The 27,038-nt window shown below is 36.0% G+C and overlaps 1 protein-coding gene across 10 annotated transcripts in view; it reads right to left on the reverse strand.

The window, feature by feature from the left end:
* The window catches only part of PCLO (piccolo presynaptic cytomatrix protein), a 339,234-nt gene that overhangs the window by 64,497 nt on the left and 247,699 nt on the right, over positions 1 to 27,038 (reverse strand). For 7 of the 10 annotated variants that reach the window (XM_027639939.1, XM_027639938.1, XM_027639929.1 and 4 more), the window contains exons 11-19: positions 24,840 to 24,948; positions 24,165 to 24,232; positions 20,825 to 21,036; positions 15,826 to 15,876; positions 14,820 to 14,950; positions 13,146 to 13,172; positions 9,979 to 10,072; positions 3,794 to 3,865; positions 1,084 to 1,264 (exon numbers count right to left, since the gene is read on the reverse strand). In XM_027639939.1, coding sequence (XP_027495740.1) covers positions 1,084 to 1,264; positions 3,794 to 3,865; positions 9,979 to 10,072; positions 13,146 to 13,172; positions 14,820 to 14,950; positions 15,826 to 15,876; positions 20,825 to 21,036; positions 24,165 to 24,232; positions 24,840 to 24,948 — 945 coding nt within the window. Of the gene's footprint in view, positions 1 to 1,083; positions 1,265 to 3,793; positions 3,866 to 9,978; positions 10,073 to 13,145; positions 13,173 to 14,819; positions 14,951 to 15,825; positions 15,877 to 20,824; positions 21,037 to 24,164; positions 24,233 to 24,839; positions 24,949 to 27,038 lie in introns of those variants that run through there. The other 3 variants (XM_027639931.1, XM_027639937.1, XM_027639936.1) reach the window with 3 other exon arrangements.

Here is a 27,038-nt window from a genome sequence, read left to right on the forward strand (position 1 = left end):
GTACAGATTAAGCTGTGCCATTCCATTTAAAGTGTCAGGATATATCATGATTAGGAAACTCATTGTCTACTTCCTCACTGTTACCTAGCCCAGGGAATGATTTATTTAGTATTGGGTTTCTATCACCTGTGAATTAGGTCTCCTGTGTTGGTTCATGCTGGTGGAATGATGGGGTAGTGTTTTCCACTTTCTAATTCTCTAGTATGTAGGGATTAACTAGCACAACCTACAGCAGTACCAAATGCTCAGAGAACGTAAGCCATTTTATTCTGAATTATGCCCTGGTCAAAATCACAGCCTAAATTACAAAAGATTTTATACTTACCTCTAATTTAGGTATAGATCTTATATAACCACCAAACCCTAGCAGAACACTACACAGAGAAATAGAGAGGAGATGGAACAGAGTCTTATCACTCTGAGGGTCTTACCTGGATTCTATTTGGAATGTTTTTGCTTTGATATGACATATAATGTGTTTTAAGACACCAACTGTCTACTGACCACTTAGTATAAAAAAAAACATTAGCGATGAATTTCTTGGAGCAGGAGACACTGAAATCAATTCTGCTTTTTAAAGCACTAGTATATTTCTACTATATCAGCTCTGCTGATTTCTAATACAATTGAGATATGCTACAGCCCATTATCATTGACTGGAAATGCATATGCATTATTACAGCATAATTTTTGTTCTATGAAATATTAACGTAGCATTTTCAGACATAAAACGCCATAGAATTTTTAAGGAACGTGACAAATAGAAAGCTAAATATGTATTGAATTTGGCCAAGGCTATCAGAAAAATGAAACGGGCACAGAATCTATAGTATGTGTGCAAAGAACATAGTCTGTAAGCTGCTGTTTTAAGAACACAGTTACTCAGTAAGCTGGCTGGCAGAGATAGAGACAAATTAAGCTTTATCCCCAATTAATTAATCACAGAGATAAATGCATTTTTAATAAAAATATATACAAATTTTGTAGCAGTACATTTATTTTTCTATTAGAACTTACACATATCAAAGGTTTTCCCATCATCTGGGAAAATATTTCATATCAGGTGCACCAAGTCATTCCTACCCTTGGAGGGGTCCGGGAAGATTCCATGACTTCTGCTCTTGATGACAGATGGTTTTGGTGATTGCTGGCTACTCTGTCCAGAATGAGATTTCCCATGATCAATGTTTTCACTCTGTTCTTTAAGAGGATACCACCGGGGAGTGTTGTCAAGCTGAGAAACACTGGATAACTCGATCAACACCTACAAATAAATAAAAGTATAATATATGGCCTGTATCTGATCTATTAATGATTGCACACAGCAGAAGAGACTAGAGATGTGTTACCAGAAGTTGCAATCAAATGCAAGAGCCAGGGGTATAAGGCTGTATGCTGACAGGTTCAGGACTCCTGGGTATGCTTTGACCTCACCTCATATAAGCCACCTGTGACCCCAAACCCATATTGGTAGTATATTGATGTATCTGAACTAATATGTCTTCACAACAGGACCTCAGGAAGGTTTGTGAGCTTAGTCCTTGGATTATGACAGCTCCATACCAAGATGGTCAGATAGTTTAAAGGGCAGCTTGTGAGCACTAGGTTGACAGCTCGACTAAAAAGACATGCAATCATTCTGCCTCTGTATAGACATATTCTAATAGAAGAATCAATCAATCTTTTATCAGTGTTAGTAAAGGAGCAAATAGTTCTATATTTGTTTTTAATAAGGTCTTCAAAAATATGAGACTTGAAACTCTTGAGTCTTGAAAAAATCCACATATGCAGAATTAGTATCACAAAATAAAAATAGGGTTATCTTTGCACTTCACTAAAAATTATAGAATTCAATAGACCATTTAGGCCTCAAAACTTCACTGGGCAAAAGGAGTTGCAATGGTAATATTGAAATGAAACAAGCAACCTGTCTAAAAAAACCCAACCCTTGTAGCTGAAATTTGCTCTAGGCAACCTGCATTGCAGGCAGGAGTTCTGCAAAATTTAAAAAAAAAAAAAGAGGTAAAAAAACCCCAGCATTGAGACCAATAAAGATTGTGCCTCCCTTAATAGACTTGCAGTTGAGAGGACAAAAGGATGTAAAGAACTAAAACTCATCATAGTCTTGAATGAAAGAAAGGTCAAAAATAGCCTTGTATTTGGCTCTAAAGCGAGGGGGTTAAAACTAATGTTAGGTAGGGAAGTTTTAAAACTGCTAGGCAAATAAAGTGTACAATCACATCACTTTATTACATGGGGAAATCTCTTCACAACTGATTGTTTCTAGGTCAAAACCTTTTTTTTCCCCTTTTTTCTTTTGGCTTCATAGATTGTCTATGACCTGCCTTGGTCTTTCTGCTTAGACCTTTAAATAATCTGAACAGATTAACTATTTAGCATGTTCCCTTTTGTCACAGCTTTGGGAATGACTTAGAAGACAGTGTGGTTGGCAATTGTTCCCAATAGGCAGTGTAGTCTGGGGGCTCTGCTTTGTAAGAGAAGAGGTTTCACATTCCATGGATGTGGGCCACAATGTACCACTTGTCTTCTGGGGTATGCAAGTCCCATTGTCCTGGTCCTACTCAAGCAAGTCTTTAGGGTACAACTTGGATATCCCATATCTGATATTATGGTACAGGATTCCTCTGGACATCCTGGTGCTGAAATACACTGGATAGTGTTTTCTGTACCTTTTTTCCCTGAGGAACTTCTTTTATAATTAATAAATAAAATAGTTCTAGAGGTTGAAAAAATCTGAAGGAAAAGATTTAAATCTTCCTGTAGAATCAGTTGTTGGAGCATCCCTTTTCTAAATGTCGTAAGTAACAATGATGTAAATATTCAGTAAAGCCCTGCATTTGGACAAACATGCTGAACTCAACAAGAATATGGACATAGTATGGAGGAAATAAGTAATCATGTAGCAGCTTCCTCCACATTTATTTTAGTAATTGTTCAAATAGTGACAGTGATTGCTCAGTTTGGTAGTTGCACAAAGGGGAACTGGAGCTGAACTGACTTTTTTTTTCAAAATTCAAATGCAGAATGAGCACACATACTCTGAGTAACTCTGTACGAGCAATCAATTTTCCTGTGCTTCTATTTCTAATTATAATCCTTATTTGTAATAACATTTTTATTTATTTTTTTTACATCATAGTTGTTTCTGGTAATTTTGTTCTATATGTGCATATGTTTGTTTATTTGCTTTTCAAAGAGAGAACATGCTTCTTCCTATGATCACTTGTTTATTATTAATTACAAGATTTTGCCTTCAGACATACTTCGGTAAGGATACTACTATTTCAGAATGTTAAAAATGACACTGTGAGTAGCAAGAATAAATTACTTACTCTTGCAGATACTTATACATGTGTTAAAATATGACTTGATGGCAGAATTTAATCCTTTAACCATTTTCAAAGACTAATACGTCCTCAGCCTTCCCATGTTATGCTAAAATCGAGGCAGACAGCTTTCAGTCATAACAAGAACTCCCCACTGAGCCACTGTGAAGATCATTACTATCTCAGGCTCAAAAAAAGTCTTAATTTTCAGGGAATTAACATTGTATTAGGTCCTAAATTAACTTGCTCCCAATTAAATGAGATAAAGGGAATATGTCTTTCATGTGTCATAAAAGACATCATGACGGTTTGTTACGAAGTCAGTACTAAAACTGTGGTGTAAGAAAAGGTTTTACGTAACATATGTACCATATCTTGGAAGAGAACAGTCTCCAAATAACAGCCTACAGTTATTACTAGCAGTGAGGAAGAGATAAGATACTCACTTCACCGAGGAAGTCATTTGAGGAGAATCTATCATAATCCCAGACAGTCACTTCCAGTGTTTTCTTTTTCAGCTGCAATTTAAGTCAAAGTATAATTAACCTCATTGCCATCATAAACTTCAGATCAAGGCTTTGCAATGGTTTCTATACATAATTTCCTCCTTGCGTCCTTTTTCATAGTGACAGTTAGGCAGTTTTTGTCCTCTCATCAACCTTGTTCTAAGAAAAATAATTTGGGGCTATTATTTGTTATCAAGACAGATGGGTTTGTGCTTGGCCCTATTTCTGGAATTTCCACAAGCTGTTTTAGTCAGAATGTGTGTCCACTACAAGAGTCAAACTGATTTTTAAAGCCCCATTTTTGTATTTCTGCAGCTTTTCTCATCATCAGATCTGAGTTGCCTGAACTCAGGCATTTGCCTGAAGTGCTTTTGAGAGTGAATATCAAATGTATTATTTAAAACACCCCATTTACATAATCTCATCTGTGAAGACAAAGCTTTAATGCTCACAGAATTCAGTGTAGTCAATGAGAGTCTGCAAGTGATCCAGGCATGCAGGACAAGTTGTACTGTTAGGTATTAATGACAGCTATCAAAACCCTTTACCTGTAGACCTTGTTAGGCATGAGAGCTGTGTTAAGCACTCTTCTACAGGCTACAGTAAGAAACAAGTCTTTTTATGTGACAAGAGAGCAAAAGACAGAGAAACTGTTGACCAAAGCAGTTGACCTTATTGGAAAGACCAATCTGAGTGTTTTTCCAGGGGTCTTTAGGGACGTAAAAGGAGAGGATTGATTACTGGTGTTGAATGTTTGGGCAAAAGGCTGAAGAGGCAGTAATAAATTTCTAGGGTTTGAAAGAGAGAAATCAAAATCCTGAGGGTATGGGGTATCTGCAAAGTCAGGCAGAGAAGTTATAAGTGAAGAAGCCAAGTATTACTAAGGAAAACAGGACTCATACTTGAATAAAAGAGGTCAGAAGAAGAAATCTTATGTGATAGTTGGGGTCATCATCCTAACAGAAACAACAGAAAAAAACCACTTATTTGACTATTAATTGGCTACTGGGTAAAAAGGGACAACCAAGGATCAAGTCACTGCTCAAAGTTATAAACTATACCAATTACTGTACTTATTACATTTACTTGAAAGAAAAGCACTGTGTGCTATTTACAGAATCACAGAATATTCTGAGTTGGAATGGACCTACAAGGATCATCGAGCCCAACTCATAAGTGAATGGCCTGTATGGGCATCAAACCCACAACCTTAATGTTATTAGCACCATGTTCTATTCATTTTTCTCCACTGTACCTTGGTTTAACACAACACAGATTAAAATAGTTCCTAATAAGTTGAAATTGTCTTTAAATGATAGTTTCATATCATTATTAGGCATTCAGAATATCTTCTGTTCCCAGTTAACTTTAGAAAAATGATCAACTTTGCAAAGACAATGTCTTAGAAAGACAAATTTAAATCAGCATATCTTGGAAAACCCAAACAAAAGGGTATTGTACTACTTTTAGCATCAACAATGTACTCTTTAAGCAGTCAGCAACATAACTTGAAAGCTAAGATTTAAAAAAAAATATTTGAGAGCAATTCTGTAATCTTTCTCTGTTCTATTCTTACATAATTAGGCAATATTCTTCTTAAGAATTCTTTTAAAAAATATCCTGCAAAAACAAAAGAAAAAGTTGAGAAAAAGACTATTTTTTGAACATTCCTTGCTGAATATTTGCAAAGCTTATTTCCTTGACTGAATAAAACTTTTTTTCTTTGCTGTTCAAAGACAGTCTTGAAACTGCAACATGAAAAATAACCTGAAAAAATGAGCTGAGCAGCCAGTGGTCCATGACGCTTTTAACTTCCTGTATGATATAATTTTCTGTTAGGTGCTATCTTAAGTGTATGTATTTTTACCCTTTAAAAAAGGGATAACAGAAATACTTTTCAGAAATGTATCGTCTAAATTGTTGCTATTTTGAGGGGATATATTGTCTTTTTCATGACTGTGCAAGGACAGAGAAGAATGTATAGGTCCAGGAAAGGGAAAAAACAAACAAACAAACAAACAAAAAACCAAAACTCTAAGGTTTGAAGAATTTTTGTTAGAAAGGGGAAAATAGAGAAGATTTTCGAGTAACTGCAACCCTACTTTGCTAGTTTTTTTGCATTAGTGTGATAATAAAACTGTGATGAAAACTTTCAGATTTCTATATTTCTTTGAGAAATCTATTTTAAGTCTCTTAGTTTAATAAAACTTTTATAAAATATTATGACAATGAAAAAACATGGAAAGAGCTTTATTAGGTAGAGTGCAAGAAATGATTTTCAAAGAGGAGTAGAATTTTTTTTCTGCAGATGTATTTATGCACGACCATTGAAGGTAAAGAACACTCAATGGCTGCTGATTTTAAAAGCAGCTTTTATAGCATCACAGCAAAGCAGGGTTCTGCTTTACATCATGCAGTTTTAGGTTGTGAAGGCAGAAGTTCAGACTCTCATCAGGCATATAACAGACAGCAATACTAAAATGGGTTTCAGAAACCCTCTATCCATCTGACTATGGCTTTCTGCAAGTGGGCAATGTAGCAACAGGAAAATCAGAAAGTGTCCCAAAAAGAAGGAAAGCTGTTTACACACATTTTGAACCTCATCTGAGTTCTAAGAATATCATAAAATAAATGTTACCAAATGGTAACTAATTTGAAGCTTTGCCTTGTGGAAAAAAATTAACAAGTAAATAAAAATTAAACTCCTACCTAAAAGCATATTATTGCATGTGAACTTCAGTTGTCTTTAGGCTTTTGTGGACAACCACAATTTAAAGAAAATAAAGGAATACGCAGAACCAGCTAATGTGAAAAGTATTGTCTGTTATGGAAGACATAACTAACACCACAGGTACAGAAGTGTTTGTTTTTTGTTTTAAATGTCTGGAGATCACTGGGTGTTGTTACACAGCTAATGTGTGCCTATGTAGCTAAATATGCATTACTTAAAATATTTAACACATATTCCTTGAAGATTTCATACAAGGACTCACTATTTGAAATATTTAATACATATCCCTTGAAAATGTCATGCAAGGATTGCATGAGGTAAGAAATAATTTTAATGCAGCTTGTTTTTCTTCTATACTGAAAGTAAATTACTATAATTACTATGAACTATTGCAATCTCATAATTTTTGATGAGAAGAAATGAATGTGTTGCATTAGATCATCCATTATATTTATTTTTGTTTACATTCATATTTAAGATTGTATTGTTCTCCACTCTATATTGTTGTACTTCAGTGTGTGAAAGGATAAAAAGATTTTTGATAGGTCACTTAGAAACTTACTTTCTCTTGTCCAAGATATTAAGTAGAATTTAAGTACCAGCACCTTACTGATTCATAAGAAAGATTTCCTTACTTTCAGAAGTAAGACATAGGCTCCTACATCACTCAAGGATTTTGTAAAAAAATACTCTTTCTAACATATTACTTTAATTAAGAACATAAACTACAGCAAAAACTATTTGCTGTATTGAATTATATCATTTAAGAAATACTTTTATTTGCTTTCTGACAAGTTATACCAATGGTTTGAGCAGCAATGGAACTTACATCTTCTATCATCTTCTCCTTAAATTCTTCTAACGCTTTCTTTCATGCTCTGAGTAGGCATTTAACTTGAGCAATTATTATACAAGTTTTGTAACATGTGTACTTGGCCTTCCTCTGAAATTGTAATTATCTTTACTTTATTACTTAACAAAAACCTTAAATTACTAAATATTCACAGTTTAACTTATTTTTTCTCCAATCGTCAAAGTAGAATTTGCTACGTGATAAAACTAATCATTTTGACCTTGAAAAACTGTTTCATTTCAAAGAGTGATCTATTTCCCATAATTATTTTCAGTTTAATTTCAGCTAGATTATGAAAGAGAAAAGGAAAATGAAAAATTGTACAGCCAGCTAAAGTCTAGACAGTGACGTTAAAAGGACTATATTAGGAAATATTTAATAATGCTTACTTGCTGTCAGCAAGCAACTCATGGAGTAAAAAGAAATGCTTCTTTGAAGAAATACTATTTATAAAGATTCATGAATTTATGTTAGAATATGACTGTTTAGTGTATGTAGCTTAGTGTATGTTGCAGTTTTGCTTCTTTGGTGAACAGAATGCTCATTCTCAGTTGAGCACAATTATTGTCCTGTACTTCTGTTTATACTCCCAACTATTTTGAAATCTCCATTTGTGAGCTTTATGGGTACAAACGATGCTCTATTACATTGTGATAGTTATTCAGTCTGTAGAGGGTACTTGTCATCAGCATGGAGTTATTTGGTGATTTAGAAATGTGCTTTATTGTATATTTTCTAAGCCAGAGCATGGAATTTTATAGGAGAAAAATCACTCACACCACTATCTTAGCAGTAGATACAAGCCATGGAAAGGTCTGGAAGGAAACATTATTCTCTGCATACACTTCTGTGTGTCAGGAAGCCGAAATATAGAACATATGTGAAGCTCAGAGTAAGTTTGCACACAACCGTAAGCTCTGAATATCAGTCTCAGAGGAAAGGAAAAGGAGGAGATTTGCTATTAGAAGCAGAAGTTCAGAATTCAACATGCACAGAAAGGCACGTGTCATCAAGTAATGGTCAAAAACCGGGTATCAAAGATATAAGTAGATTTTTTTGTTGTAAAAAAACACTGTCCAAGAAATCCTAGATTAATATCACTATCCAGTTTCAAAGCATGAAATAGTCACTGAATGTACAACACCCAAGTACTCTTAATGACAGCTCTGTGAAATGCCACAGCAGAACCTCAAAACAAATTAGGAAAAACGAAGAACCTTTCTTAAATGGAAAGCTCAGTTTGGAAATATTGTTAAGACTTACTGAATCCTTTCACCAAACCCAGAAGATCCAGGGTTTATACTGCAACGCAGCAAACATCACAGTTGTTTTTTTCTGATGCTTTCACTGTCAATGAGTTACCATTTATAAAAGCCTGCATGAAGCAGTGAGAAATCCCATCAAACCATAACCACGACGTACAGCAGGACATCTCTGAAGTAAATCTGAGCTACTGCCAGTTAAGTTCACATGGGTAGATTGCATGAGCAAACATGTGGGCAGGGCTTTGCTTCATGCAAAAAATGGATATCTTAATCTACATTCCTCTCAACAAACAAGAAGAAAGAATAACAAATTTTTAAGTTCAGAAGATAATATTGAGTTCTTGAGGTCATGATGGAGAAGTATATTAAGAGCATTGAGAAATCTGTTCGCTGAAGAGTCTGGTTATTCTGGGTTTTTTTAAAAAAGTGCTGAAAGATTAAATGGCCTTGAAAAGAAAAGTTGGAAGTATCGAGAACAAAATAGCAAGAAGGGCAAAAATATTCAGGACTTCCTAGAGATCCAGTATTCTATAAAATATACATACTAATTTCAACAAATGAACTGATCATGATTTTGCTCATATATCTTCTTCAAATGGTCAAAAGTCCTTTTACAAGGGGGGGATAGAGAAAAAGAGGTCTCAATTGCTTTATTCAGCCTCAGTTAACCCTGTAGGTCAGTTGGAATTAGGATGCCATGAAGAAACAGATAAGATTCCACAGTCATCTTTCCCAGATGTGAGTTAAATCTTTCTATGGCAAGGAAATTAAATATATTCTAAATTTTCCTCAGGTGATTCATATTTCAAGACATTAATGTAAATTGCTAATAAATAAAAAAATGTATAAATATTTTATAAATATTTTATAAATATTTTTTAATAAAAAATTGTGGAACCTGTGCTTTGTGTGAGCTTGCATGGTTTTTGGAACAAAGAGTGACAGTGATTTCTGATTCTACTTCAGAAACTTATGTCTTAATTTATTCCCTCATTAATTTATTACGTTATCATTTTTTAAATTGTCACATCTATGCTTATGACATGATTATGAGTGTAATCCCCACCAATTACCATTTTTATGTGTAGAAGGGCAAGAAAAGAGTACTGATATAGTAAGCTCTATCAGAGGCAAGGAATGAGTTCCAAATTTCTCCTAAATCCAGTAAGATTTTACAGGGGTTCACAGAATTGCCAGTAGCACTACTCCCCTCCCAGTGAGCACTGCAGACCATACCAATAATAAAGCAGCAAATGACACTGAACCAGTCACGCACCTGCTCGGTGGAGATATTTTTATAAATGACCGTCTGATTCCACTCAGGATTCAGGCTTTTCTGAAGGTACTTAGTTCTCCGCTTGTACTCAGCACTGAATTTGAACAAAAGGAGAAAACATTACATTAGAGATCATTTGTTTCATTCAGCTCTAATGCAACAAAACCACAACAAGCCAAAAACTAGAAAAAGAAAAGAACTGCATCTTCCATTTCTGCATCAATTCAGGGTTGTAAGAGGACAACGACAGCCTTTGGGATTTTTTTCTTTGGTACGCTTTTCTGACATTGTGTTTTAAAACATCTTCTGAGTCTTCAGCAGGCTCTCTCTGCCTAAAACCATTTCAAGATAAAGCATCAGCGAGCACATGCACATACGCTTTGTCCTCTCGTTGTAAGTGTTGGGCTCTGATTCTAAATTGAGGTGATAATGCATTGATTTCTTTTCCAAGATCATTCTCCTATTAGCACTTTAAAGTAGCACGGGTTCATTACATTTATAGGGTGTAATCTCTAATTATAGGAATCCCATCTCACAAAAACATTTAATGAATGCCATAAGGTAACTAATATCCTGTTAATGATAGAAACACTAATTTCTTATTGATCCTGTTGTCTGCCTATTCCTCTAACTATAGTGGAAAGAAACATAAAAGTGCATCAAGCTCCTGATTTTTTTTATCAATAGCCAAGAACAAAAGGTTTGGCTGTATAATCTGTTTTTAAAAAAGAATCAGTAATGCTTTTGATTGTACTTTGCATTTCCTGAGTATGGAGAAAGCAGTACACTATAGATTCATCTAAATCTGTGAGCTTTGATGCCAGAATTGCTTTCATTCCAATTTTAATTTAATATACATTTTAATGGACATATCAAAAAAGCTTTGTAGAAGAACATGAGAAGCTTTTCATACATTGAACCCCCCCCCAAGATAGAAAGTAAACTCTTTCTGTCCATCTACAAGTATATACCTGCTATATCTTTTATTAAATTAAATGTTCCCAGGACTGTTCTCCAGCAGCGAAACAAAATGACTTGTATATGCCATGTTAAACTCTTTTATGGTTCTCCTACACTATCTTTTGATAGTGTACTGTTCCTCTAATTCTCACCTCTGATTTAACTCTTTTGGTTCACACTATGGCATGGTCTCAGAAATAATGAACTAATTCCTTTCATATGAGATTAACTGAGAAGATGCACTCCAGGAACTCATATAATCAGTCAGTCACTAATGGTGTGCTGTGCATGGTACCAGATTGGAGCTGGTCTGATTTAAGGTGGTGTGAAGCATGCGTGTGTTTTACTGGCACATATATGTCAATGCTGGTATCTCAGCATCAGCAGTTTCACTCTATAAACTCAATTCAACTGTGCACTGATTCCATCTGATTATTCTGATGTGTCTGGTGGCTTTTTTCTCCATAAGGGTGTGGCCATATCCAACATATCTACTAACCTGATATCTCTTAATGAAAGGGATTTGTAGCTATTTTTCCTCTTACTTTTTGCTTTAGTCATTCTAAGCACTTTATTTGCTTGTAAATCTTGCTATCCACTGACTTCCAGTTTATTGAAAAATGTGAAGGCTATTGGAAACTGTGAAAAAAACTATATGTTCACCTCTGCTTATAGGAAGAAAGTAGAAGCTCTCCAGAGTTCAATGAGTTCTGTCAGACACAGCATAGAACGGTAAGCATGAATTAAAATCTAGGGGGACCAAGAGCATATAGAAAGGAAATTCACACAAAGTTTTTGTGTATATCTTGGAAGGAAAGCTGAAATACAAAATCTGAATCTTTTTCAAAACTAGATTTTGATGGTAAACACTATTCAGTAATGCAGTTAAATTTTTTAAAGCACCTCAATATTCTTCTTTTCTCACTCTTCCATATGACAAACCTGTCCCCTGCCTAAAGTATCCTGTCTAAATGTCCTGTGATCTACTGGTTTTAAGGAACTGATATACTTTCATTTTTTGAAGAAAGTAGGAAAGGACCTTTTGTTCACTCAGCCGAGAAAATGACACCAATATATTTTCTTTCCTTTCTTGGATCTCCTTTTGCAATAGTAGAACTTCATCTCAAAGTTCCTGATTCTTTTCAGAAATATGTGAGAAGGTGATTCATGCAGTGTTGAGTTTCATAGCTGAAAGTGACAAAAGGTAAATGTGTTTTTCACACAGTAACTCTGAAGTATTTCCAGTGAAGTCCATGGAGTATTTGGATCTGAACTGTAAGGGTGGCGTGAGCCCACATCCACACAACCTATGGCTTGTATCTGTTGAAGAGGGAAGCAGGAGACCTTGGCTACTGCTAGGGAGGTGCAGAATCAGGCTAAGCTGGATGACAGATGAAGGTTTTTAGACCTCTGAAGGGAAGGATCTGACAAATACATCAAGTTCATAGCACTGATGTGCCTTCTCCCCAACAATTGTGATTAACAGATGGAGATGCTTTAATAAAATACACTCATTAAATGAGTCCATACCTAGTATAAAATAATTTACACTTGAAATTCACAGAGTACGCTGTGTGAAAACATAGAAACTGTATATCTCTTTTCTTTATATTTTCTCTCTGATTCCTTAATTAGAAGTTATTAATACATAATGCAACTGAAAGTACAATGAAAAAAGTATAATAGAATAACTGTATAAAAATCTAATAGAATACACATATAAAATGTGTAATTTTAACACATTCATTAAATAATTTTAGTAACAAAGAAACATACAGATGATAGAGATCTGTTTATTATGTGCAGGTAAAGAAATATTCCATTTTATTACCAAATAGTGCCTGTTTCTCTTTTGGTAGTAACACCATTAAAAATCTTGATACAAATTCACAGTTAATTATTTTGCAACTTTCAGTGAGTGAGAATGAAGTTTTAGATATTTTTGAACTAAATTCTTATAGATTTCAGAAGAAATTTTTCTTGTCTTCAGAGTTTGGCCCTAGAATATCACTGCATCAAGGAGCATTAACTACTTGTTTCCAGTTCCTCCTGACCTGGAAATGACCTCATTAGAAAATGAAAAGCAAAACCATTCCCCAGTTGCATGCCATCAGAACTCAAGAGAAATCTATATGTCAAGGTACAGGCTTATAGTATCATTCATGCATACAAAAAATAAAATAAATTCAGAAGATAGTAAACTCTACCTTGCATTTTGGACAACCATGACTTGTCTGGACATCCAGGATTTACAGAGTTAGGAACACAGAGGAAGCAGTGAGAGAAAATGAGAACAGAGATGAAAGAAAATGTGAATAATGGTAGTTTCTAGTATCAGAATCAAAGGAAATAGAGGCATTAGGAAGAATAAGAAGTCTAGCATGGGCTGAACTACAGATAAAAGTTACTCAGTAGCAATTCAAGTTTGGCACTCTTAAGAAGCCCTTCCTTTTCATTATTCCACAAAGGCCCAAGTTACATGCAAACTGTACTAGTGCCATGTTTTAAAATAATGAACCCAAACAAAACTAAAATCCAAACTATTCATAACTTGGTAGCAAGTTTAAACTTAAACTTGGATCTGGCTTAGACCCTCTATAGAGTGAACAGATCTTTAGTTCAAAGTCTTATCTCTGCATCAGTGAATGTACCTGTAAAATTCCCAGCAAGATTGATCTGACAAGCATTTTACAACACTCTTATGTGCATTAAAAAACCTATCAAGCTTTAGTATCTGTTTCGATTATATTCAGTAATAGTTTTGGGCCCAGTGCCACTGAACAATTTTGAATGCTGTATAGCTAGAATTAATAAGCTACAAAAGAAAATGCATGGCCTTATTTGTACCATTGATGCATTTAATGGTGTTTGCCTGTATGCCAAACGTTGAACTGTGACCCTAGCATCCACTTTCATGTTACTTTGAATAGAAGAGAAATACAGATTTTTATTTGCATGGTCCCAGTCTAAGAGTCTTTTAGGATGAGTCTGACTGCACAAGCAGGGACATTTACAGGAATTTGTCTTTGCAATCTATAGTCTGATTCAACAGCTTAATTTTAGATACATCTATTATGTCACTGAAGTCAGTAGGATTCTTATGCATTCTGCATATACCTATGACATTCTGCAACATCAGGGTGAAAAAACAGTTATAATATTACTAGTACAGAAACATATCTTTTAAAGGAAACACTAATGAGCTATTTGTAATTACAGAGTCTAAAAAAAGCAATGGTCTGTGAAAAAGTGCTTAGTGATTTGTACAGTCATTAGATACAAAATTACTGGTATTTCTAAAACCATCATCTTAGATCTTAAAAAAAATGCCATATAACTCATATGGAGAGAATGTTTTCTGATCAGTATTTCTCACCTTTAGTATCATACTACAACATTAAATTTATCTCAGATACTTTAATTCTGCATGTTTGCAAATCTATCCTGAATTCAGATTGTCTTCAGCTGAGGCAACCATTCCATGTTGAGTTTAACATGTGGCTTTATCAAGTTTACAAAAAGTTTACAAAAAGTAAAAAAAAAAGTTTACAAAAAGTTTACAAAAAGTTCTACATATATTTAGTGCATTTCCATAGAGTCTGTTGTTATTTTAAATATTTTTGCATGTATTATAATTTTTAAAAGGAAATATGGAAGAAAAAAAGTAAATCAACAAAAATGACAATAAAGTTCCTAACATCATTAGCAAAGTATTCCCAGTTCTCCTGAGCATACGATCTGGCTCTATATTAAAAATTCACCATTTCTGTTGGTGTTGCACCTGGATTTCCTACAGCAATAACTTTCAGTTCTGTTTATTAAGGACAAGCAGCAACTCTAAATTAAAAGAAGGTTCAGGTTAAAATATCTCCTACACTTACCCTCTCCCTGGAAGAAGATAAACTTTAACAAAGGGGTCTGAATAGCCATTGTTGTCTCTTGGAGCAAGGTTTCTTGCCTGAAGGATGTGGATGATAAGGTTGCCAAGGTGCTTGTCATAGTTGATTTGAAGCTAGTGAATGCATTAAAACACAGTAGGATTATTTGTTACTTTTAATTCCTAAATGATTTAATATCTCTCCTAAACCCTTTGAGTAAAATGGGTTTTAGACTTCTATGTGGAAATAAACACATTTTAGAAGTTTCTATCTCTCTCTCTCTTGACTGGAATGAAATGCTAGATGATCATGTTGGACCTTGAAAAACAAAAGAGAAACACTCACATTGATCTACTCCAACCAGGAAAAAACAAAGGAAATTTGAACCCTTGACATTATTCTGAGCAATAGCCAGCTTACTGAGTGATAATTACACACAGCCTGCCTACTTGGAGCCCAAGCCTGTCCAGGATGCTATAATACTGCATGGAAAGACTCTTAGTGCTACTATAGAAGAGAGGGGTTAATTAAAGGGGAAATAAAGCCCCAGAAATCTATAAGAAGTAGGGCATCAGTTATTCTGCTGTTCTGTGCTTCACTGTTTAAAAAAGCTAAAGTCAATTTACATAAGGGATAATCATAAACTTGGCATATCATGGAAATAAATACACTGTGCTATAAGAAACACTCAACAGTTCTTGCTTCAATGTAAACAGATTGGGAATTTCTGAAGAAAACCACAATAAGTGGCCAAAGATTAAGGATTAGAATGAATTTCACTGTGCTTTTAGCCCCTTTGGGAACGGTGGTATTTTCCATTCTTCTGGTTGTAATTCACAAGCCAACATTAAAGACAGATGTAAAAATGAAGCACTGACTTACATTAGTGACATTTTAAGGATTGGAGTTGAATAGAAATCAATTGATGGAGGTTGTTTTCTGCAAACTTATTGCACAGAAAATGCAGCCAGTAGCAATAACAATGTGCACAGCAAAAATACATATTTACCTGAATTTCTCCAGTGATCGGATGGGAAGCAGACTTTGTAGTTTCTGTGGGCTGCCAGATTAAAAATACATAAATAAATACATAGACACACACTTATAAATATACACATATACATATTGGAAATAACAGATTTTCAAAGTTAACTTTTTTAAGAGGTGTGGTTTATGCTTCTGCATTGCCACAAATTTTTTAAAACTGTTTGTCTCCAGCTGTTATGCTCAAAACTAATAGTTATGGTATTTTAACAGCACTTAAAGTCTAGTCCAGTCATTTTGTTCAGCCTTTGTGCAGGTACAGAATCAATCAAACAATTGAATAGCAAAATCTTTATAATCTGAGCAGATACATCACACGGAGACATGGGGAGAAAAGCATTGACTCTGCCTAACAAAATTGACTGTTACCAAGAGAAAAAAATACCATGTCAAGTAAAACACAGCCATATTTCTGGCAATATGAGAAAATCAGAGAGAGGTAAAAGTTACACTAGCTTAAAACTGAGTTTAGGTGAAAGTGGGTTAAAGGAGTGGAAAGAATGGTATTGAAACTAAGTGACAGGTAAAAGTGGGTTTCACAATTGCAAGCCATTTTTTGCTTTATTCTGTGGTTTCTGATAATCAGTTCAGCTACACCACTTCATCTTCAAATTCCTTCACACACTTTCTGTATCATGAAATTTAAATTTTCTGTCCTCCCCTTCCTCTCTGTTCTTTATCACTGAACTTTTCTGACAAAAAGCAATAAATTTTTTAATGTTTTCCTCCCACCCCTTTTCCTCCCTTCTGTTTATTAGGAGTCGGAAAAAAAATATGACCACTTGTTTAAAATCCTGGACTCACAAAAATATGCTGTTCTGTTAAACGCTGGTGCCCTTGAGCCACCCTGGACCTACCTCTAATCTGCAAGCCATCAGTCAAGCAAGAAAGCTCTGGTTCAGTAGCAGGATTTGAATATTTTTGCATTCTCTCCACATCTGCTTCCTTGGTTGATGCAGCAGAAAACAAAGGATGCAAACAAGGACAAACTTACTGTTCTCTGAAGATTGATCTGGAAGCCATCTTTTCCTATTCCTCCAGATGTGAGCAGCTGCCTGACATTATTCCGTGCACTGAGTATTTCTATCGTTTTCTGAGAAGAGTAAAACCCATCTGCCTCTTTTGTGCTGCCCTACACTCCAAGAAAACCCTTAGAGACTTTCTCAGGATGTTGGGTATCAATTGTTTTAAATTAGGCCAATGCAGGGCCCACGTCACACAGACTAGAGCCTAAAGTTAAGGTGATGCACCACCCTTTTCAGGTTTGTGATGAAGAAACATCCCTTCGATCATTCAGATCTGCAGACCAGAACTAAGCAGAAAAATCCCAGCCAAACACTAGCACAATGAAAACACAGGAGAAAACTAGCCAACATCTGCCTGGTTTATGGTTATGTTCACTGTCCTGTGTTGCCTTATTCTTGTTTGGTTTACTGCTTTACCTTGCCTTCTAGATGCCTTTATGAGCACAAGCTTTTCCAGAAAAGAAACAAAACCAAACTTGATTTTTCAGCAAATGCACATGTTTCTAAAAATAATTCTCATAGAATATTTTAAAATCAGCTGTTCTTGGTACCTTAAAAAGCTTTTAAAGAAGTTTATTCTTTCTAACAGCTAAAATAAGTCATCAACAGTTTATAAAATGCTCTAAATCTGAAATGAAATTTTAGATTGATAGCAAACTACTCCTAAAATTTCTTCGGTCCTTAGCAGACTCTTCAAAGAGAGAATTTCTTCTCCTTTTGGCAAAGACAGAGAGCTACCTGAGCATCATGCAAACTTTTGAAGTAGGGCTTAAATGGCTTATATTTCTCATACTTTACCTCTACAAATGGATTTTATTATACTTAATAGTTCTGACCTCAGGCTGTACTAGCACTGACAATACTGACAACACAAAAAATAACATGGAGCTAGCTGTGCTGTGGCTACAAAATCACTGTCGAATAGACTAAATGCTCTCATTTTTCACAAGTTGGAATATCAAGAATAATGGGTTTGTTCACTCTGCCTGTCATGTAATATGGAATGTATTAGTGCAGATAATGTAGAAGGAGTTCGTAGAAAAGGGAATGGGCATGACAAATTTGTATGGGACTTCCAAAGGTGGTTTAAGGGGAGTTTGTAAAGTGAAGTCTGTAAAAATAAATGTTTCTATATCATTGCTGAATCTCCATATTCATTTACAAGGCTCCGATTCAGTATATCAAATATTTTGTTTTCTCTCTGATGGCAGCAGATTTAAAACTGACCATGAAGAACTACTTATATATTTGAAAGAAACATGAATAATTTAGGCTGAAAGAGACCTCTCAAGGTCATCTGGTCTAACCCCCAGCTCAGAGCTGGGCCAGCTTTGAAGATGGATCTGGATTGAAAGGCAGAGATGCAAATAAGTATCTTTCTTTATCAGGGCCTCAGTGAGGATTAATTTGAAAAGAAGAAAAAGTATTTCACTGCTGAATTTTCTAGGAGCTAAAGGATCTGAGGAATTAGAAAAAAACAACCCATTCTTCAAGATACAAAGACAATTAATGTTTCTGTAGGGCATTTGTATGGATGTAATCTGCATCATATGCAGATCATGCATTTACACTACAAAAGAAACAGGTCTGCACAGGATATAGTGAGCTTAAAGCTTCCAAGGGTTAAATCCCTCTTGAGATGGCTAATCTAAGTTTGTTCTAATTTCTTTTGAGACTCCTTGCATGAACTCATACACCCTGTGTAAGAGATGGTGCTTTGTAATGCCATCACACCTGCTGAAGAAGATTGTCACGACCCTGAGGTGAAACTTGTTAATGCCAGGCTCTGATGTTATGCACTATCACTCTCTGCAGCAATCAGACAAAGCATTAAATGTGAGACAATTGGCACTGTAGAATATCAAAGAGACTCCTACTACATTTCTAGAGTGTATATTCTATACAAAAAGCTTAAAAAAATACTTGCTAAAAATAAAAGCAGTTGCAAAACAACATCTAGGCAGTTTGGCTATTTAGTCTGTCATGATACTTTGGCAGGGCTGCAGCCCGCCTAGAAATGTTGTCAGCCCAAGGCAAAGAGCAGTTCCAGAAAGGATGAGCTTTCTCTTCAAACAGAGTTCAACACCATTATAAACTTGGCCTGCAGTCAATGAACAGAAACTATACAAGTCAACAAGAGCCGTGGTTGTTACGAAAGAAATGCCTCTCAACACGGTTTTCAGAAATAAGCAAAGAACGTTTTAAATATTTACCTGACTAGTTTTGGGGTTTGCATCTCCTACATGAAGGCAATAGTTCTAATATTTTTTTTTGTTTCATCTTTATAAACCTCCAGCTGAATTTTCATTAAAAAAGTACTAAATCCTCTCTGAAACAGGAAATTAAATTTATGCATCTAACTTAAGGTGACCTGTTACAGTGCCAAAGCTGGGAACCCAGTCTCCTCATGTGGACAGAGAGGGGCACCTCTCCAGGATACACTGCACAGCAAGGATTTTTGGATGTCCATTCACTGTGCAGTGATCTTAGGAGCATCAAATGAAAGGAGGTTCAGAGTAGATAGTGACATGGGCCAAGAGCCCTGCCCTCTCCATGCACTGCCATGGCAGGTTTCACCCAGTCTCATGAATTGTACTTCAGAAGTGCGTTATTCTCAGCGACAAAAATCATGCATATGGCAAATTAGTTCATATGTAGAAGTATACAATATCCAGAGTATGCTGCAATGAATCCAACTATTCACTTAATGATTAGGCAATTCTACCAGATCCCTGAAGTTAGGCCCAGTAAATCTTGACAAATGGATGTAACTTGTGCATCATATACTTGCATTTGTTCTTAAAATATCAATAGGTATTGTGGAAAGACAGAATGACTATCCAAGCCAAACTGATCAACAAATATCTTTACAGTTTGTGCTAAGTTGCTGGATGAAAGGGGTTTTTTTATGTTTCCTCTCACATGAAAGTTATGTTGGCATATTGAAGAACTATCTGAAACGAGCAAACCAGGTGCTGGGTTTGGTTTGTGCAGCACCTAACTCATCCATAGTTCAATTAAAGGGCATAGCTCCAACAGAACAAAAATAAAACATAAGTATAATGCAATAGTAATCTGACAGTCCCAAGAAGGAATAAAGATGATGATTAATAAATATCTAGAAAGCACTCTGTTTGCAATGTGAAGCTTTGCTTCTAACAATAAGAATGTGAGAAGCTGGATATTCAGGATAGCAATCAGCACTCTTGCAAATTGCTTAAGCAAATACAGTCTTCACAGAATTGATTTCCACTTCGGGTCTCAACTTTTTTGACACAAAATGCAAAAATGTGACAAATTACTTTATGATCTAGTTTTCAGTTTCAACTTGGAAAAAATGTTACTAAATTCCCACTCTTCCCTTTTCAGGTGTGTATATGCACAACGAGAAAGAACTTCAGCAGAAAAATGGACAGGATTTGGCAAAGAAAATAAGAAATTATGCTTAGTAAGTTCACAGGAATTAGCTTGTGAAAAAAACATTTTAATGGTAACTTTAATTTTCATTCTTTCCCTGGCTTTCAGAGACATGCTCTGATTATTCATAGCTTGCAACACTTCTAGCAGTAGTTTAAGTAGAGGGAGGGAAATTATGGTCTTAGTAATATCAGCTTCTTCAGTGGAACTAGTACCTCACCATAATGTAGGATGCTCTTAAATACCAAGAGCAACAAAGACAGCAAAGGACAATTATTTTGTTTAAAACCAATAATATTAAGCTAAAAAAAAATATTTTTAGAGATGGACCAATCTTTTATGACCTTGAATAAATCACATAATCTTTCCTTATGTCCAATATCTTAACAGTAATATTCATCACTGTCCTGGAAATGAGTTCACCAATATGTGCTGTAATTTCTTGCTCTACTAAAGGAGGTAAACAGGCAGATTCCTCCTGTCATCAAAATATTATTGCTGCGTATCTGAGGAGTTTCTTACCTTGCTGCTGTGGCGCTTCTTGCTCACTGAGGGAGAACCAGGCTGACCAGGGCTAGGAACAGCACTGGAGGTGGCAGAAGTGGTTCCAGAGTGCACATGAGAACCCTTTTCCGCTCCTGAGGAAGCAACCAGAGGCGACTGCTGTAGAGAAACCTTTTGGAGCTCTGCAGCCAGTTGCTTGGGATCAACCCCCGGGGACTTCGCTTTATCTACTGGATTAAAGGAAGAGAGCTTTGTATTGATAATTGCCAGCACATCCAAATCCATCTCACCAAGGTACAGGGACAGTATAATGATCTTTACAATTTTTCATGTCATCTGCTTGTATACTTTGAAGACACAAAAGGCAACCCATAGAAATAGACATCTCTCACACAGCACTGACATTCCAATTCTAGTCTTTCTGTCAACTAGTGCTACTTACCTTGAAAGCTTCCTGAGAAAGTACTTCCAGCTGAAGAAAAACAGGCCTTGCTGATCATGCTGAATCATACTGGAGCAAATTATAGATTTAAAGACTGTACTGTATTATCTTTCAATCTTTGGAATTGGTCCAGGTTCACCAAGTATCTCAACTTTCTTGTAAAAAGCTTAAATCTCTTTTTATTCTTTATTTTTTTTCAAATCAGCTGGACATTCAATAAAACTGAATTCTGCTTCTGAGATAATTTATACAGAAATAAAGAGAAAAAAGCTCAAAACTTTAGCACCACAAATTAATCAAAGCAGAATGAAATGAAAACAAATGAAGAATAAAAGCCCTGATTCACCTTGCCTTATTACTCACACCTATGCAAGACATCTGAGTCTGATTGCCCTCCCTACTGCCTGGGAATGAGTGGGAAGAATTTACCCTTTGGAGACAGCAATTTCCATCTAACACAGAAATGAAGTCAAGTAAGTTCCATATGTGCCTTATACTGCATAGAGTTAAAAGGATACTAGGTACAGCTTGCTTCCCAGGTTCTCAGAAGTATAAGAGGTTTAAAGCAAGACATTAGTCTTATCCTGCCTGCTTGGCTCTAATTCATTTTCTTTCAGAGAGAATGGAGATTGTTCCTTTCCAAAGCCCAGTCTGCCAAACCTCAGAGGTAACGGCAAGACTTGACTTGGCAGGTAGAAGGAACTCTACAGAGCTGGTCCAACTCAGAAACCACTAGAAAATTACCAGACTAGAAGGAAGCATGTCTGCAAGAGTGGAAAAAATTAATTTTATTTCTGTTCTTTCTCATTTTGAGTTTTCTTTATTAATAAAAAGTTGTTTATTCTATCTTCTATCTTTTCAAAACCCAATTTCAGTGTCTATGAATGTCTTTGGTGTTTTTGATCTGCTCACAAAGAAAATAATTATGGGCAGCTCTGCCTCAAAGCTCTCTCAGAGTTAGTCTTTTCTTTAAATTATTATCCATAACATCCATTTTCAACAAAAAGTAGCTTTATGGTAAGTATATTAATAGCCGAGAAATGTTACATGATCAGCAAATAGAGGATTTAATTCAGACAATTTATGTGCTGATTGATAAAAGAGAAGCCACAAACCCACAAAACTCAGAATGGACCCATGAAATTCTGAGTGAAACAGTCTTTTAATCTGCACTGATCTTGCTGAGGGGCTGCATTACCGTAAGATTGTCCATGTTGATTCAAAGTTAGATTAGATATGACTGATAAAATTACTGGAGCCTGCAGTCATGGTATTGACTGAATAGAAGGGAATCCCCCCAAAAGCATTGTCATCTTAAAACTCACATAAAACTTCACACTGACTGTTACTGTTGCATCCCTGTCTCTTAGTAAATACTGTATTTTCATCACTCACAACAGACCACAAACCTTGTATTAAGCTAACAGGTATTTTCATCAAGGTCTTTTCCAACTCTGACAATTCTATGACTCTATGAACACAGGCCTTAGGACTTGTGTGTTATTTGAACTTGCTGCAGTTTGCCTGGAGCTTTGTTTTAGCTTGTCTGGCTGCAACAGTGATTGTTGAATGACCGGGTGGCTGCAGCCCTAATTTGCCTGAGTTATATTGTATAATGGTATGGTATAGTGCCCATTCTTAATAATTTTCACATAGAAAGGCACAGCAGTAATTACACTGTGCAGATTGAAGTATTTATGACTCCAGATTAATAATGAAGTTTATAAGAGCCTCTGAGCCCTGGGGTGACAGCAGTGCTGCAAGGTTTGGACACAGGATGAAAGTGGAGGCCCTGCAGACACCAGCAACTCACTGGTCAGTTACCAGAAGAGATGGAAACTCAGGGATTGGGCAAAATAAGCCTTAAGGGCAACAGAAGGAAAAAGAAAAAGAATATATCACATGTAAAGTTTACACTATCCAGTCAAGTCCTATGCAATGCAGAGCTGTTGAACAGTGGGGAAAGAGCAAGGTATAGTAGAAAACATAAAAGAGACCCAAGTGGATCCTGATGTGAATATGAAGGAATTATCACCAAGGAGGAGTCAAAAACTCCCACCACAAACATCACACTCCTCCCAGCATGCTCCTCAGGATACCTGAACCATCCCTGATGCAACTTGAGGCCATTTCCTCTTGTCCTAGCACTTGTTACTTGGGAGATGAGACTGACCCCAACCTGACTACAGCCTCCTTTCGGGTAGTTGTAAAAAGAGAGAAAATTCCCCCTGAGCCTGCTTTTCTCCAGGCTAAACACGCCCAGCTCCCTCAGCTGACTTGTGTTCCAGATTCTTCCTCAGCTCCGTTGCCCTTCTCTGGACATGCTCCAGCACCTCAATGTCCTTCTTGGGAGGGGCCCAAAACTGAACACAGAACTTGGTATGGCCTCACCAGTGCTGAGTACAGGGAGACTATCACTGCCCTGGTCCTGCTGCCACAGTATTGCTGATGCAACCCAGGATGACATTGGCCTTCTTGGCCACTGGGGCACATATTGGCTCATGTTCAGCCACTGTCAACCAGCACCTCCAGGTCCTTTTCCTGCCACTCTTCTCCAGCCTGTAGCTCTGCATGGGGTTGCTGTGACCCAAGTGCAGGACCTGGAACTTGACCTTGTTAAATCTCATGCATTTGGCCTCTGCTCATTAATCTAGACTGTCAAGATCTCTCTGCAGAGCCTTCCTACCCTCCAGCAGACCAATATGCTGCCCAGCTTGGAGTTGTCTGCAAATACATTGAGGGTGCACTCGATCCCTTCATCTTGCCTTTGTATGTAAGGTGTAGTCCCCTTTTTACCCATGGCAATATTTGAGGTGTAACACCTGAGCTTACAATGCTAACATTCTAGCTTATATCACATCAAATTTTCAGCTGCTATCCAGACCTACAATATCAAAGCAACATCTTGATGCTCACCTGCCCTTACTGGCTCATGCAGCTCCAGGTGCTGGGGGTTCTCAGAATCCGAGAGCATGTTCAGATCCCTAAAGAAAGCAATGAGAAGCCTGAGACAAAAGAAACTCTTTCCTCATACCCTCATTATTGTATTAAGTAGGTAAATGAATAGTGGTTCATGACAGAAAGCAGCTCCCAAGCATGGTCCCTTCTTAGCTGATACATATTGGCAATGCTTCTAAAGAGTTGAGAAGAAAAGTTTCTTTTAAGGTGAAATCTTTAATGAATTTAATGCAAGTTTATGCATTTCTCATGATGCTTAAATGATTTTCATTTAAAGGATACAGATTTCACTTAAATTCAAGTTACTACCAAATCACCATTTTTTCTAACACCAGTAAATTCAGTGAATTGTATGTTTGTCAATGAGAGGAGACTGTGGCCTGAAAATGGAGATATCATTATTTATAAAAGTATAATTATTAGCATCTCACTCGGTTTATCTTTCCTTATGACTTTAAAAGAAAAACATAAAAACCAGACCTCCCACACTCACAGTGAACTCTTGCTTATTCTTACACTGATGTTTTGTGCTAACAAAGGTTCCACCTTAACAACTGTAAATTAAAAAAGAAAAAAAAGAAAGCCATGAAAAGCCAAAAAAAAATGGAAACAGAAAGATGGGGAAAAACTCACAGTCTTACACATATTTCTGCTTCCCCACTCTGTTGAATAATAATGCTCTGGACTTCTTCATAAGTCTTCCCAGTCAAGGGGATGCCATTCCATTCCAGCACCTGCATTCCTACAAAGGCAAAAGAGCATGAGGTCAAGGGCTCAGATTTTGACAAAGGCATCAGACAGATTCTTCTTGTCTTGTCTTGCTTTGACAACTAGATTTGATGTGACATTCACTGAAAGTTGTTTAAATGGCACAGCACATTAGCAAAGCCCTTTCACTTCACACAGATTAGACTCTTGAATGTTATTGTCCCTTCCACTATAACTTACCTGCTGAAACAAGACAGGAGATCAATTCTCTGTGATTCAAAGTATACATGCACTCTCCACAGTCTGGGTTGCATGATATTGAAAAATTCTGCAATATCAAAAACATGCATACCTACCAACATGGCAAGAAACCAAAACATTTTATAAATCAGACATTTCCTGCCCAGCCATGGTCTTGGAAGATAACTCTTTTCTACAGTGACAAATGGCTGTTGAAAAGCCGAGCCTCAAAATGGAAATAATTTGTGAATGTGTTTTGATAATTCAAATACATTTTCTCTGCTTTGTCACTTATGAAAATACAAAAAAGTGAAAGCAGTTGGGCTAACTGATTTTAATGAAAAGATGTGCCTCCACATTTCAAATATCAGCTGGGTAATAATCAGGTTTAAATTTTTTTCCCGTATCTTTTCTCATGAAAAAATTGACAAAAAAAGCTGAACATACTTCATTGTGAAATGTAGGGACAGAGCTATGATAACCGGGCTGAAAAATACTGAATACTGATCTAAGCTGCTGTGTCTTCCAAGTGTGTCAGGACTGAGTCAGGAAACTTGGTACAGATCAAAGTATCTCTATAAGGAAGTTTCATGTTCAGTATTTCCAGAGTCAACCCCTCTATAAATCAAGTGAGGTGTATTCTGATAAAATAAGAAATCTTTTGGTTAGAGTGAAATGCTTACAAAAAGCAAGATTTGCATCTGGGACTTATAGGTTCTGAGAATTGGGTTCATATTTTGTAATAATTAGTCATAAGGTTGACTCCAAAAAGATTATCTTTTCACCAGTGTACAAATGTCAAAATCCAAGCCTCTGGCTCTAGTGGGAAAAAATTACTTAATGGGACAAGATACTGAATTCTTAATAGTTCACTAGAAGCAATGTATTACAAAACATCAGAAAAACACACCACCCACACAGCAAGGAAAACCACAAACACTTAGCTTGCTACCACTTACACAGATAAAACCAAGTCTTCACCTGGATCATATTTTAATTTCAAAATCCTGTGCAGTTGCATATAACAAATGGGAAAAATAGTGAAGTGAAATGTGGAGATAAACTCATATAAAAACATGCTGCTAAATAAAATATAATGAAAACTGTTTATGGAATTAAACAGATTAAATTATTTGACAATGAAAGAATATGAGAAATAAAGACTACAACTTTATATTCCAAAATTTTCCATTGCATTCCATGAATTAGGAGTTGAAATATCAGAATTGATCATAACTGCTGTAATCAAGAATTTATCATTTTGTTTGTAGCAGTTTACAGAAATACAAACTGTGCAAAATGAGTAAAATGTGATGCTCAGAAGGCAGTAAATCCAGCTGCTTCATGCTAAAATAGATCTGACTTTTCCTAAAATTTACCCCCTTTCATTTACCAGCCATGATTCAGAAATATGATGTTGCTTTTGCTTGGTAAAGCAGATCTGATTTTAAGCTTAGTTCCTCTGAAATAAAGCAACAGTAATTATGAGCAAGTGAATGTCCCCTTGATTTTTAATCGTACAAATTAACAGCATGGTCTCTGTCTTTAGAATGTTTCTAGAAAGGAAGGAACTGAAGTTATTTTTGGGTTTTTTTGTCAATGTGTGACTTCACAATGCTATTATGGCATAGGATGTTATACACAACAGTATAAACCTCCTAAGACAAGCAAACCCACCTTTTCCATGTATTAGCAATGAGCAAGAACAAAAACTGAAAGCTTTAGAAATGTGAGAAACTGGTTAATATCCTTTTGTAAAAAAAAAAAAAAAAAAGATGCTCTGTTGACAAAATACTACCAGCTGCTGTCCTAGGTTTATCACCTCCTGCTTGCATGGCTTCAGAAGAAAATTTACCAGGGGAGCAGTAAGGCTATCATCAATGA

This window comes from Corapipo altera, unplaced genomic scaffold, assembly GCF_003945725.1.
Source record: "Corapipo altera isolate COAL_440 unplaced genomic scaffold, ASM394572v1 1b, whole genome shotgun sequence".
In the NCBI taxonomy this organism is placed as follows: Eukaryota; Metazoa; Chordata; class Aves; order Passeriformes; family Pipridae; genus Corapipo; species Corapipo altera.